The following is a 15,865-nucleotide window of genomic DNA, read 5'->3' as shown; positions in this document are numbered from 1 at the left end:
GCCAAACAAGCTCCATCCACACTTTCTCTTTGGATTCATGCAGGCGTTTGAGAGACTGAGACAAGCTCTCTTTTACAAACTCTTTGGGTTTAAAAAAAAAAATCTCTTAATCCTGTTTTTCACATACCTGGAAGGATCAGAATCTTGTTGCTTTTTTATCACTCCTTCAAGGAAAGGTTCTCGAATTGAGAGTACATGGAGGATAGGGGCTGTGGAAGAGACTCAGAAAAGGGAGGTACATTGACTTTTTATTTTTTATAGCCACCTTAAACCTAAACTCTCTACCATGGGAGTCACAGAAGCTTGAGATAAGCACATGGCAGTTCAGTTTTAGGTGAAGGGAAAAGTTGATGGATAAGTTGGCTTCAGGAAAGAACATCCATTCACATTTCAAAATAAATTAATTATAAAAATTAAATACTAAAGTTCTAGCAGCTGTGTTTTTTTATATAGCATTTCTGATGCATGGGTGATTCAGTACGTTTTTGTGAAGTAGCCTAAAAATGTAAACTTTTAACATTGGCTCTGTGGAAAATATATGTTTCTTCAAATGTGGAAAGTATTTTAAAAGTCCCAACCACTGATTTATAAAGTGTGAAGATGCAAGTTGGGTTGGGGAGGCCTGTAGTCTGTCTGGGAGCTATTAGCAGTTTTCAGTCAGAAGTCATTTCTCGTTTCCTTAAATCAGTTAAATCAGTCATTTTGTCAAGTCCCCAGCACCATTTATATTTAGGCCTTTGGAGAAATAGAAGGGTAAAAGCAGTCACTTGTGCTTAAGGAATTTTCTAAATGGTGAGTTGTATTTGAGAGTACAAGGCAATAAATAATCAACTGATGGATTGTAAGATGCAAATTAAAGTATGAGAATTTCATTTCAGAGAAAGCTTGTTGAAGAGTAGCACTTAGGGATGGCTTTGTGGGACACATGAGTCTTGAACTTAGCTATCACATCTGGTGATAGACAAAACACCATTGAATGGTGCTACTACTTCTGGGATAATTGAAGATAAGAGAATTTGAGTGTCATAAATAAAAATGTATTTTATATGTTTATACCTCAAGTCAGTTAAGATGATGGGTTCATAATAGGATTATTTGTGCAGTTCATTTTAGTGAAGCAGCACGACATTCTTAAGAAAGCTTTTTTGTTTGGGACAATTATGAGCAGGTGGTTTATATGCAGTTTGCAATATTTTTGTCAGTGATTTGTGAGTAGAGAGTGATTGATACTGTGGGGTAAACTACTGAATGTTTTTTACTCTTAAAGTAATATAAATATTGGTTGTTAGCCCATTTTCCTTCTTTCGCAGGTAAAAAACAGGAAGCAGATGAGTTGAGTGGAGATGCTTCTGTGGAAGATGATGCTTTTGTCAAGGTAAAGTGTTAATTACTCAGGTTAAGATGTTTATTTTGCATGATGAATTCATGCACTTGAATAAGTGTGGAGGTAAAATAGAGACTAATGTAGCATTGTCAATTTCATTGTAGTTGAGAATTATAATAAATAACTTTGTCTTTAGTTACATGATACATAGGGCTAAAAATAATATTTGTCTAGGCCTTGAAGTAGAAATCAGACATAGGGACCAGAGGAACAGTGACAAGACAGTTGATATGTTAGTTCCTGAACAAGGTACCGCAATGAGAGTATTGATCATTTATTTTTCATCTCCCCATTGCAATTAGCTTTTGAAAATATACAGAACTTAGATTAATGTAGTCTTTCAAATGGAGAGAGAGGATTGCTGATGTGTTGCTACTTAGTAAAGAGCAAGTTAAGAAATTTGTTTTGCCCTTTAAAGACACATTCAAGCCAGGTCTTTTTTGGCTAAAAATGAATGCATATCAAGACTGACCAGCCAGAAAAATAAGTATACAGTTTTAACTGGAGTTGTGGCAGTTCTAGGAATAATTTTTAATCACAGTTTTTTTTTGTTATTTTGGGTTTTTTACTGAGTAGTGTGGCACTTGCAGAGATTATTTAATGAGCACAGTTCCTCTTAAATTATGTACATTTATACCCCATATATTCCATTTTCTGTGTACAGTTAGTCCATATGGTCATAACATCTTTGGGTGTCTGTGTGCTCTACTGTGGAGTGAGCTTATGTCTATTGTCCTGGCCATCTATCCTACTGCTTAGCTCTCTACCCTCTCACGCATGCACACACAGACCACAGAATGTACCACATGTCCCACACAGTGCACTTCATACTTTGACGGTTCATATACACAGAAAGAAACATGTGGTTGAAGATTTAACCCTGAAATCAGATAATTTCAGGAAATACTTGCCCAGGGAGCCATTAAAATTGATGATTGCATGCCTGTAATCGCTTTTATTTGAGCCTTTCAGCACTCTTCAGTCTGTATTCTGTTATCCTTGTGATATATCTTCCTTTAGGTTTATTCCTTTGCTCTTATTTTCTCCAGGTGTCTTCACTAGCAAGGGTATGGTTAAGCAAAAATTATCCATTAGCTGGAAAAATATTGTGGCTTAGTAAAACAAAACAAAACAAAAAAAACAAAAAAACACAACCCTATAATTTTCAAATGTCTAACTTTCAGCTCTTCATAAAAATCTTATATTCATATGAAATGTTAGGAGGACAGATATACTTCTATTTAGCATAATATAGTATTGTCTCTTATATGTGTTGCAAAGGATACCTTTGTTTTATTATTAAGTGAACCAGGTCATAATATCTAGAAGAACAAAAGACTTTAAAAAAAAATCCTATTTAAATAAGTCTTCAGTTTCTTCTTTCTACTATCTTTTTCACTTTGGAAGTACCGGCATATGTGATGTATTTGATAGAAATTAAGTGAACATACTTGTCTCTCAAAATTGGTAATTTTGGGATTTATACATTAGAGTATCACCTATTGCCTAGATGTGAATAATATAGCAATTGCTTTCATTTATAAGTGAGGAGAGTGATCAGAATTGATTGGTACTTAAGAGTAGATAAAGTTCCCTCGTGATCTCCCTTGGTTTCGTTTCTTTTTCTTTTTCTTTCCTTTTTTTTTTTTTTTTTTTTTTGCATTTACTACTGTTCTAAAGTCACCTACTCCATTTTCAATCTCCACCATTCCCTCACTCTTACATGGTGAGGTTGGTTAAACCTATCGTCCCAGAGATGCCCTGATCCTAAGCACTCCACATTCCAATACAATCATATTCCTTTTCTTTGCCTGCCTCCCCAGAAATTTGTTTTCTCACTGCAGTTCAACTCTGAATGATTAATAGTCATGCCCCTGCCCTTTTCCCCTTTTAACCCAGAAGGCTTTTCTTAAATATGTTATATTTACCATAAGACTCGGGAAAGGGGAAGAATGGTCATTGCTTTGGACCCTTTCTTTGCAGTTAAAGAAGAAACTAACTAGTAGCAATTAGGTTGCTACTTTGTTTCCACTGAAGTACTGTGTTTCCATAAACTTTGAAGGGCAAACGGAATTCCTTCACCAAGACAGTCCCAACCTGTGTTCCCTTGCCTAACTGGATTATGGCACAGTCATAGATTTCAAAGCAAATCACTAAGTGTATTTGCTTATTTCCGTGACTTTGGGATTTGACTCCCTCTATTTTTAAAGACATAGTTAATATGTAAGGTCAAATGATTGAACTTTGACTTTGGGAATACTGTCAAGATATGGTAAAATTTAAAACATATAGACATGTAAATTACCAAAAACGTTTGGTGGATAGCCTACACTACTTTGCCTCTAGTTGTACCAAATTTTCTTACCATTAAAAGGACTGTGAATTGGAGAATCAAGAGGCACATGAACAAGATGGAAATGACGAACTAAAGGACTCTGAAGAATTTGGTGAAAATGAAGAAGAAAATGTACATTCCAAGGAGTTACTTTCTGCAGAAGAGAACAAGAGAACTCATGAATTAATAGAGGCAGAAGCAATAGAAGAAGATATAGAAAAAGAGGACACCGAAAGTCAGGTCTTTAGCCAGTTTTTTTTAAATGTGACACAGATAAATTAAGTAATAAATAATAAAAAGTAGTTTATTTTAGTTCAATGTGGAAGTCTCAGAATTTTCAAAAAATATATTTTTGAAGTTATTTATAAATCACTTGGAATCTTACTAGCTTTAAAATTTTTGCTTATTACCTTCCACATTTGTATATATTTTTACATATCATACCTTTAGTTGCTATTTGTTCTATACAGTGTTTTCATATAACATACCATAATAACTTCATAATGGGTGTCTTATGCTGTAACTTACTAGACTGATTGCTATGTGTGGAATAGCCACTTCTTTTATTTTGGGACATTTACATTTAAGTTGTTTTCTACCCCACTGTGGGTGAGTGTATCAGTTCACTCTGATCTTGTCAAGAATACTGGACAGTAGCTTTTTATATGTTGCTACTTCAGTAGATATAAAGGATTAACTTGCATTTCTTTGGTTATTATCAAGGGTAGAGAATTATTTAGGAGTTTAATTTAAAGGTATATAATTTTAAAAATATTTTCTTATATTGAAATAAACCATTTGTCCTGCTTTGAAATTTATTAGTATGTCTTAAGAAAACCAATGGATTAGGGAGTCTGTACTGTTAATATTCATGCTTTAGAATACTTCCATTCTACCTAGCTTAATAGATGAAGGGCACAAGAGATTTTTCTAATTCTCTATCAATGTGACTATTTTTATGTTGGCATAAAATATACAGTCTGCATTATTAAGCATTGACTTAGTAGCCATGGTATCATAGACACTGTACAGAACAGAACACAAGACAAGTGATAATTAGGTATAGCATAAAAGCATTCTCATGTTACCCAGATATTTTGTAAAGCAAAGCTATTGTATACCCTTTTACTTAGGAAATTGAAGCTCAAGAAGGTGAAGATGATACCTTTCTAACAGCCCAAGTAAGTTTATATTTAGTCCTATGAATATGATATTGTGGGTGGAAGGGCTTGGAAAAGGAATCTTATTTTGACTTCATAATCTTCTAATTCATAAAACTACCTTAAACTTAATACTGAATTATTTATGTGGTATATATGAAATACTTAAAATTGGCAGCTGAAATTTCTGTTGCTACAAATGTAATTGGAAGGTATTATAACAAGGTTCCTACCATTTTCAGAGTGAAAATAAAAGTAGTTTATCCTTCCTGTTAAAAAAAAAAAAGTGGTTACCAGTCCTTTGAGAAGTCTACACTCGCCTTGATTTTCTTTTCTGATACTTTGTTATGAAGTAATCATTTAAAAGTACTAATATCCTTTTCAAGCTTTAAGATTTTGCCCTATGATGGGCATAGTTTAAAAATGATAAAAATCTCTGTTCTAGAGATTTACTCGGGTGTGTGTGTGTGTGTATGTGTGTGTAGAAGCGGATTGCTCTTCTTTTGCGTGTTGTGATCTACATAATGTACATTTTAAAGTATGGCTTATAGGGGTTATAAACCACATTTATATTGCTCAATTGCTACAGTGTTTTTTTAGCTTATCCTTTGTCTTGTTTTTTTCAAATCTATACTCAAGAAGCCCTTGTTTATGTACCTTCTTTAAATAGTATGCTTTGAAGTAGAGATAGGAGTTTCCTCTGTTTACCACATTTAGAAAAAATAGTGATCAGGTCTGTTATTTTCTTAGTTAATATTTGCTGGAAGAGTATATAGTGGGGCTCATACTCGTGGACTGCTTAGCTGATTGCCTCTGGTCACGCATGCCTTCTTTCCTGCAGCTTTCTTGCCTTTGAAATGATGGTGAGCCACAATTGCTGGTGAGGCTGTATCTTGACTCTGCATTTGTTGCAGTGGGGGAGAAACTGCATTTCTAGGAGAAATGTGTCTTGATTATTTAGAATATTCAGGAAAGAAATGTTAGGACTAGATTTGTTCACTGTACTAGCTACAAATAAGTTCATTTCTGAGTGATAAAGAATAGGTAAGGAAAATTCTCAAATTGGGCAGTGGGTACCTTTTCTACATTACTAATTTGCAAAAAGGTAGAGTTGAGCTCTTCATATTCTTTAGCAGCTCCTTGTTAATTTCCACTAAGGGCCACTCCTAAGTTGTGCAGGTTGTGAGTTGTGTAAAGGCATTAATCATATCTAAGTGTTTCCATTCATATAGTAAACTATGTGTTTTTATAAAAATTTAACAGATGGAGGTAAAGTATCTTAAGGAATGGATGCTTTTTTATAATTTTCACAAATTTTTATGGCCTGAAGATGGCCTTGTTCCCCTTCTATCCTGATAATGAAAGAATAGTTATTTATTTCTCATCAAGGGCAGGTATTACCTTATTGTATCAAAAGATGGGAGGTTACATCTTCAGAGAAGTTTCCTTTGAGTAAAATGACCTTTTTTCTCTTTCTAAATAATGTAGAGTAGAACATCTCTAGGTATCTATGTTTCATCATATTCTAATACTTCTAAACATGCTAAGTGAATATATTGTCTTAGTATGGGCATTAAGTAATACTAGAATGTAACCGTTATCCAGCTTTAACTGGTACAACTCGTGGACAGTCTTGTCTCATTTATAGCTCCATTCACTTCGCTTTCTGCATAATTGAAACAAATCTTGCACATCATATTTTGCTTTAAAAATTTCATTATGTATCTCTAAAAAACTTTTATTTTTATATTATTCTAATATAAGATTTTTAGTATCATTAAATACAGTTCATATTCAGATGTTCAATTGTGTATAGTTTTTGTTTTGTTTTTTGTTTTTCCAAGTTTTGTTTGAGTCCAGTTACAAATAAGATGAACCCATTGTGATTGATTGAAATGTTTATTAGATGTCTTTTTCCTTCACTATTTTATTTGTTGAAGAAATTGAGTTGCATATTCTGTAGACCAAGGGTGGTTGGCAGAGGTTTTCTTAATGGGACTAGGTAGAAAATATTTTAGCTGTTGTGGACCATATGGTCTATGTTATAACTATTCAGCTCTGCCATTGTTGTGTAAAAGCAGCCACAGACAGTAGATAAATGTGAATGGATATGGCTGTTTCAGTAAAAATATTTACAAAAGGAGGCATCTTGCATAGTTTGCCCATCCTTACTTGTTAGGGTTTCCAGAGTCTAGATTTTGCTCATTACATTTCTGTGGAGTCATTCAATATGTTTGCTTGTTTACACTATTCTGTGTAAATTAGTAAATTAAGTTATGGGATTGAGAGGCTTGCTGTCTAATTCAGGGCACCCCACCCCCACTCCAACACACCAACTACTTCATAAATTTTGTTGTGTTCTTCTGTTTGGATGCACATAATGTCTGGGTATATCTTCTTAATTATGGTACCCGTCATTGATGATCCATACCCCTTGGATCAAAACAGTGATATTCTAATCCTGTCATTTCTTTCTTATTCATTAGCTGGAACAATCCTAAAAAATAGAAATATCATTTACTATTTGGTTATTCAGTGAAACCATTTACAGAGGAAAACCAGCATATATATTTATGCTTGATGCTTTTCCTTTTGTTTACCAGTTTTCAGAATAATGAGCTGGTTCATTACCACCTTTAACAGTGACTAATAAGTTTCTTATTTTTCCTTTTTTCTCAGTTTCATTTTACATTCATGGATTTAAATATATTTAATGTTTTTCAGTCCATTGTAGTTATCGTTGTTTAATGTTCAAATTGTCCCATCTGTAGTTTATGAGGGTCTCTTCTTTTCAACATGATCCTAGTAGTCTTTGCTTCCCTGCTTTCTGGTATGTAATGATGTTCTTTTTTTCTGCTTTAGACCTAATTAGCCATTGTTTCCTTTTAATAGTAAATGGTTTGCAAGAATATAGTCTTGGTGGTAAGGGTGTTCATTGCTGCTGGGTTTTCATGTTTTCTAGGTACAGCGCTAGTGAATGTGTGGTTTTTGGTTTGTTTTTGCTTTTAAGTTAAATAGAGTTTGAGGTCATAAGGATACTTCTAAGTTAATCTTATGTTCTTTGTCTTACGGTACACATACAACAGTCATAGAAATGTAATACCAACACCACTACCAAAAAGATGACTGAAAATAATTTAAGATCCCCCCCACACACATTATATCTGTCCTAAAGATGTACACTTCTAGGAATGAACAAATTACTGCATTATTAGACTAGTTCTGCCCTACATGGTTATACTGCCAATTCATACATATTTAGGTTGACTTGTTTCATTTTATTTTCAATAATTAAGGTCTTGCTTTAAAAAAATGGAATCTGTAACTTTTGTGAGTATATAATTCAAAATAGGTAGAAAATTTCATCTAATTTTATAATTATTTACAATATTTACATGGTTTCAAAATTAAAGCTATGAGAAAAATACATCCAAAGAAGTCCCCATCATGCATCCCCTTATTGGTAAACTTTTAAAATTCATGATACTGGGGTATCTGAGTGGCTCAGTCAGTGAAGCATCTGCCTTCCACTCAGGTCATGATCCTAGTGTTCTGGGGTCCAGCCTGCATTGGGCTTCCTGCTCAATGGGGAATTTGCTTCTCATTCTTCCTCTCCCTCTTACCCCCACCTTCCATGTTCTCTCTCTGTCTCAAATTTTAAAAAAATCTTAAAAGTCAAATAAAATTCAAGATATTTCCTTCTATTACTTGCTTTTAAAGATACAAGCAAATAGGCAATGTATTTGTATAGGCATGTATTTAAAGCCAGTTTTCAGGCTTGCTTGGATATTAAATATTTGACCTTTAAGCATTAGTCTCTGTTATATTAAAATTTGACTCAACTTCTGCTTCTATTACTTACTAATAATATTATGACTTTGGGCAGATTCTCTTAGTCAGTTTCTATGTCTGTAAAATGAGCATTATAATTCCTACCTGCTGGATTGATGTTAGGATTAATCATAGATCCTGGCACTTAGTATATGTGCAGTCTGGTTATTTGTGATATTATATTATTAGGTTTAAGATACCAGTTACTTGAGGATTTTCAGGAAATTTTTCTCAAAAATGTGTATGTATGCAAATGCTTTAATTCTTAAAAATTTCCTCTAGTCTCAATCTCTTCAGTCTTCCATGTATATTCCTTTTTCAATTTGCCTTTGCCCTTAATATTTCATAATTTGATGCCTGTTTTTTGTTATATGAAGTCTGTGTTGTGTACCTCTAAAGCCAGATTTATCTGTATCTCCGCAACAAAACTTTTTCTTTTCTTTTTTTTTTTTTTTAAGATTATTTTTTCATGAGAGACACAGAGAGAGGCAGAGACATAGAGGGAGAAGCAGGCTCCTCGCAGGAAGCCCAATGTGGGACTCGATCCTGGGAGTATGGGATCACTCCCTGAGCTGAAGGCAGATGCTCAACCACTGAGCCACCCAGGCGTCCCAACAAAACTTTTTCTAATATCTCTTATGTAGTGTTTTACTGTTTACAGAGAACTTTTTACATCCGTTATCTTATTTATTTATTTATTTTTAAAGATTTTATTTATTCATGAGAGACAGAGAGAGAGAGAGAGAGAGGCAGACACAGGCAGAGGGAGAAGCAGGCTCTGTGCAGGGAACCTGATGTGGGACTCGATCTCGGGTCTCCAGGATCACGCCCTGGGCTGAAGGCGGCACTAAACTGCTGAGCCACCCGGGGCTGCCCTCCGTTATCTTATTTAATTATTTATATTCTATTTAGATCACATGTTATCTCTATTTTATGGGTAAAATTCAGCTAGATAGATAACAATACCACAGAGTAAAACTGTCTCAGTAGTAAAGATAGGATAAATACCCAGGTCTTCTGATGCGTAGTTTGGTATTCTTTTCACTAAATAACTGCACACTACTAAATGTTTTCTGAATTCCATTGTATTTACACAGTGCTGCTGTTAAGCCCGTGACATACATGGGAATGAGCAGTTAGTTCATTCCCTCTACCTAAAAATAGTAGTGTCTCATACCACACTTACTCAGTAAATTCATTCAACAAATACTTATTGAGTACTTATCATGTGCCAGGTATTTTGTATTTCCTACAATCTTTAGTATATTGCCAGATAGATAACAGGCAGTTGGTGATTTAAGGTTATTGAAAGTTTATTTTATTTTATTTTTTAAAGATTTTTAAAAAAAAGATTTTATTTATTCATGAGAGACCTAGAGAGAAAGAGGCAGAGACATAGGCAGAGAAAGAGAAGCAGGCTCCATGCAGGGAGCCATATGGGACTCAATCCCAGGACTCCAGGATCACACCCTGGGCCGAAGGCAGACACTCAACTGCTGAACCACCCAGGCGTCCCAAAAGTTTATTTTAAATCAGGCTGAATATAGTGTTTACATACAAGTCAGAAGAAAGGAGGCTTTCCAGAAGAGGTCTTCCTCTTTTTTTTTTTTTTTCTTTAAAGATTTTATTTATTTATTCATGAGAGACACAGAGAGAGAGAGGCAGAGATATAGGCAGAGGGAGAAGCAGGCTCCATGCAAGGAGCCCAATGTGGGACTTGATCCCGGGACTACAGGATCATGCCCTGGGTGGAAGGCAGATGCCAAACCGCTGAGCCACCCAGGGATCCCCCAGAAGAGGTCTTCTTATGTAGCATGTGTATATGTATCACAAGATTAACCTCGGGGAGGGAGGGAGGTGGAGTGAATGTGTGTGTGCACCCACATACACACTCTATGTATATTTATATACACAAATTTGTGTGTGTTTGTGTATAGGTTTATGTAAGCACTTTATTAACTGGAAAAGTCCTTCATTCATCTTTGTCCTTATTACAATTTCTTAGGATGAAATAAAAATAGAGAAGCTTCATATATGATTTTTGGCATTTGATTAAGGGTTGTAGATCCCACTACAAAGATAAACAACATGAGTTCCTACCTTACAGAGCATTTGCTTCATTTTCATTTGTGAACTGTTACTTTTTTTTCAAGATGAACTCACAAAGTAGTTCCTCAAAGAGGATGCTTTACATTGTTGTTACTTCTTTATTATGTTTCTCATTCTGAAAAAAATCTGTTTTCAGTGGAGGGAAACTATTTTCAGATAAGGGTGCATATTGTATGTATCATTTAGACAGGAAAACTTTTTCATTGTCTTCATTTGTTTCCTTATTATAAGGATTTTTAGGCTCATACTTTGGGCTTTTGATTTGACTCTAGTGGTGCTTTGTTTACTGCACATACTACACAGCAAAACGTGCACTGATGTGTGGGGCTCATCTTTTCTACCAACCCTTGTTGTTTTTGTGCTTCACCCCCATTGTAGTCGGTTTCATTTTCCAGAAAGAAGCTGGCTCAGACGCTTCCAGGGGCATTTAAGTATATGGAGTAAAGCTAGTGTTACATCTAAATTGAGAAACTAATGTTCTCAGCCCCTTCAGAAGACATGTTGAGTAATTAGGATTAATATCTAAAAGCTCCTCAGCAAAGTAAGGCCAACCTTACCCAGTGATTTTAGCATGAGAAATAACATTTCTAATTGGTAAACTATAGCAGATAGGATTTTGGTTTTTACATCACAGTATTTAATTGTTTTTTTACTTTTTAAAACATAATTTGACCATTTTTTTCTTGAATCTATCAGTAACACATCTCTAAAAGAGTAACTGGGAAGTAGTGTGCTGTTGGTAGGTAAAGAGGCAACTTGCACTCTTTAAGTTCATTTGTTCTCCTGTGAAAGTTAAGATATTCCCATTTGTTTACCCCCCCCCCCCAAGGCAAATTACTAAACTAAAAGAATTTGGAAGAAAGAGATAAATCAACAGTTCATCCTTCTTTTGCTGCCATCGCCTCCACTCAAGTGAAAGCATTTTTCTTTTCTTTCCACATGTTGCAGATTAGAAACAATGACTAAAACTACACTCTGGTTGGACAGACTGACAATAGAGAGATTATTAGAGCATAATATAATGGATTTACATGATAATAGGATTTACTTCGCTATCAATCAATAATCTACTTGTTTTTGGACTTTTTTACTTCCTAAGCTTGTGGCTTAGTTGTTTCTGTGTTTTTAGTTTCTTTCATATTTAGTGTGTAAAACAATTGGGGATTTCCTAATTTGGGGCACTTAATATTAGCTTAAAGTTGAAAAATCCTTTAAAATGATTCATTAGAAATATGGCTGTTGTCAGCTATAATTTTGAGCATATGGTAAAATATTTGACATTTTTAAAGAATGCATACTTTTCTGGAATCCAAAGTTGTGTTATAAAATAAATATTTCATTTAAAGTTTTGTTTATGGTTCAGTTTTTAAAGCCTTTCACTATTAGGCTGTCACTCCGAGGCAGGGATTCTGATACAGACTCAGAGTTTGAGAACTACCACTCTAAGGCTTTGTATGTGGTAGCTTCATACCACCTTGACTGAAAATGACCTCCTTCTACTCAGCTTTTATTTTGAGTTATAAATTAAAACATTCCTTTTTTTCCTTTACTGAGATTAAATGAATATTTGCTTGTTAGGATCTTTAATTTGGGGAAATTGATTTCTTTTCTTGATGTGACTTAGACTACTTTCAGGTTTTTTTTTTTTTTTTTCAGCATTTGATGGTTAGAAGAAAGGGAAAATTCCTTTGCAATATTTCTGTTTTCAGGCTAGCACATGCCTAATTTTAGATTAAGTGAAGAGATCATATATTTTAAAATTAAAATCAGTCATATTTTTAAAACAGTGTGAGTTACTATTTTGGTTACCTATTGTGCAAATACCATTTTTAAAGAGTCTGACCACTAGGGTATATGTGACTGTTATAAATTCATTTTTAACAGAAAATAGGAAAGAATAATTTGAAAATAACTACTCTTGCAGGCACCCTTCTTCTGTGATGCCTAGAAAGGGTTTTTGTTTGTTTGTTTTATTAAAATGCGTTTAAGCCCTTGAAAATATATGTCTTCACATTATACTTTCTGGTATTATTTTGAATAGTACCCCCTAAAAGTGCTTTTGAACTGACTCACATAAGGTAATCAGGTCAATCTTTTGGCAACTCTTTGATGTAAGATTTAGATTATATAAACTAATTTTGAATACTGAAACTAATTCAGTTTATTGTTGATTTAGTTACTATAGATTTATCTGTTTTGTCTTAAACCACATCCACTAGCCATGTGCCACGTTTCTCTCAATGGGCTCATGTTCTGATGGGCATATCCTGTATTTGTTAGTGATAGGTGTCCCTGATTAATATTATTAAATTATATATCAGTTTACCTTGACTGATTTTTGTGCTATTACTAAAATCTAGTTTTAAGTGAATTCATTTTACATTTGATTATTCTTTGAATTTCAGGATGGTGAGGAAGAAGAAAATGAGAAAGGTATGTTTGATGCCAAGTAGATTTTAAAAATTGCTGACATTTAGAAAAATAGTAAATTATATGAAAATAAAACATTCTTATTTGAAATCTTATTTTTGAAATGAATTTTATTTTCAAATTTATCAATTTAGTGAATTAAGTTAGCATCTTGATTTTGTTTTTCAATTGGTTTTAATTTTCTTTTTAACATTTAAGATATGTTCTAACTTAATGGTACATATCAGTTACTGTAGTGGACATTGCCATATTTTTTTTAACCCAATTTTAATTTTATGTTTTAAAATAACTTCTAGCATACGGTAAGTTGATAATGTCCTTAAGACTGGCACTGCAGTAACTCATACGTGCTTATTGGAATCCTAGAGTGTGACGAATACTTAATTGTACAACCATTCCTAAAAATGGGTGACCAGGAGACTGACTTTTTGTTTGCTGCATAGAGAAACTTTCATACAGCCTTCCGACAGTTTTCATAGTTTAGGAGAACTGTCTCATTCAATACAATTACAGGGACATCAGTAGTAATGCATTGATCAGTACGAGGTTACGGAAGAGTTCTTGAATGGAAGTCAAAGGATCCTCCTTTGGACTAGAAAGGACATGGAACAGGGTACTAAGCAAGGCAGAATAAAAAACCCAAAAACGATGATGAAGTAAAGCTACTGACTGCAAATCTCACATGCCCGAAGCCTTTCCATTTTGGGGGAACGCAAGACATCTTTGAAAATGGTAATTGCCGGACTGACTGGACAGGACGAAGACTGGAAATAGCCAATTTCCTGAACGTTATGGAGTAGGCCTTCTTTGGAACCTTCTGTAGCAGTTTTCCATACAATTCTGGACTACCCAAGAATTGAATAAGAAGAGTGAAAAAGATGAGGCCCTGAAAAACTTTGAAGACTGATTGATATCCTCAGACTGTGACCTTTCAAGATGTCACCATGGGAGTTCTGAAGGTCACAAGGGTTAAACCCAAGATGATTCGAACATTGAATAACAAATCTGCACGTTTGTCACTATCTCGTGGAGAGAAAAAAATCTTCCATATGCCATTAACTTACAACCACAAACGAAGAGCTGGTATCCTCAGGATGGAACCATTTCCTCACTTTTGTTGTTTGGTATTTGTATGTAGAGATCATTTTTTTCCATGAAGAATAAGTGATCCTGGGTAAAGGATTGTTTATGTTAGTTAATACCCTTGTGTTTTTTTTTCCCCCTAACCTTCCATCAGTGCTAATAACTGGCTTTATATTTTCTAGGTCCTATTCTAGCTTATGAATATGAAATTGTTTAAACTTCTTGTTTTGCCATATTTATTCCTGTTAAATCCTCTTAGATATAGCAGGTTCTGGTGATGGTACACAAGAAGTATCTAAACCTCTTCCTTCAGAAGGGAACCTAGCTGAGGCTGATCACACAGCTCATGAAGAGATGGAAGCTAATGCGCCTGTGAAAGAAGCTGAGGATGACAACATCTCGGTCACAATCCAGGCTGAAGATGCCATCACTCTGGATTTTGATGGTGATGACCTCCTAGAAACAGGTAAAAATGTGAAAATTACAGATTCTGAAGCAAGTAAGCCAAAAGATGGGCAGGACGCCATTGCACAGAGCCCGGAGAAGGAAAGCAAGGATTATGAGATGAATGCGAACCATAAAGATGGTAAGAAGGAAGACTGCGTGAAGGGTGATCCTGTCGAGAAGGAAGCCAGAGAAAGTTCTAAGAAAGCAGAATCTGGAGACAAAGAAAAGGATACTTTGAAGAAAGGGCCCTCGTCTACTGGGGCCTCTGGTCAAGCAAAGAGGTTTGTTTTTCTATGTCAGTTCTTTACGATACTGAATTCCAGCATTCAATAAGATCACTCTACATTAAGGGGGTGGCTTCAAGACCATGTACAGTAATTAGTACTTATGATCCTGCCTATAATATTTTTGACCGTCATAAGTTACTTTTAAAAAAATTTCAAGATCTTCGTAATATGCAGTGTGTCCTACTGATTGCATTGTCGAATTGTCAGCATATATTTGGTTTTTTTTTTGTTGTTTTTTGTTTTTCTTTTTCAAATTGACAATTTTTTTGTGTTTTATTTTTAAAAATCCTTGTGATGATGGTTAATGAACAACTATCAGTCCTAAGAACACAAAATGAAGTCAAGTCCCAGTCCTGAAATCTGGAGAAGATGGCCATATATCCACTGAATAGAATTGTCAGAAAATCTAGATCTTCAGGCATCTTGGGGAAAATCAGTGCAAGAATCCTAAGGGAATCATTTGTTCAAATAACCTAATCTAGGCCTTTGGAATTGTTAACTTGTACAAATAGTACTAGTTGGAAATACAGTCAATGTCAAGCTGTTTGGTTTTTGTTTTGTTTTGTTTTGTTTTTGTTTTCAATTTTCTTCTGGTGATTTGCCTCTTTAGCTCTTCAAAGGAATCTAAAGACAGCAAGACATCATCCAAAGATGACAAAGGTAATGGATTTTTTCGTATTTGTTTCAGTGGTAAATTGCATATTTTCATTAAAGAGTAAAAATTGCTTGGGGTTTCCTTTGATCTTTAGTCATTAAAAATGACCATACTGAAAATTTTGGGTGGGCCTTTGTGTAAATT

At 34.5% G+C, this 15,865-nt stretch overlaps 1 protein-coding gene across 16 annotated transcripts in view; it reads left to right on the top strand.

Annotated features, from left to right (window-relative positions):
• SLTM (SAFB like transcription modulator) overlaps window positions 1-15,865 on the top strand; it is a 98,630-nt gene that overhangs the window by 11,196 nt on the left and 71,569 nt on the right. For 2 of the 16 annotated variants that reach the window (XM_077881261.1, XM_077881257.1), the window contains exons 3-8: window positions 1,290-1,375; window positions 3,759-3,959; window positions 4,853-4,900; window positions 13,225-13,252; window positions 14,592-15,060; window positions 15,677-15,726. In XM_077881261.1, the coding sequence (XP_077737387.1) occupies window positions 1,290-1,375; window positions 3,759-3,959; window positions 4,853-4,900; window positions 13,225-13,252; window positions 14,592-15,060; window positions 15,677-15,726 (882 nt within the window). The remainder of the gene's footprint in view (window positions 1-1,289; window positions 1,376-3,758; window positions 3,960-4,852; window positions 4,901-13,224; window positions 13,253-14,591; window positions 15,061-15,676; window positions 15,727-15,865) is intronic. The other 14 variants (XM_077881258.1, XM_077881264.1, XM_077881260.1 and 11 more) reach the window with 13 other exon arrangements.

Source organism: Canis aureus, chromosome 32 (genome assembly GCF_053574225.1).
Source record: "Canis aureus isolate CA01 chromosome 32, VMU_Caureus_v.1.0, whole genome shotgun sequence".
Taxonomy (NCBI): Eukaryota; Metazoa; Chordata; class Mammalia; order Carnivora; family Canidae; genus Canis; species Canis aureus.
The sequence above is the reverse complement of the archived record's forward strand: the minus strand, read 5'-3'. Positions and strand labels throughout refer to the sequence as shown.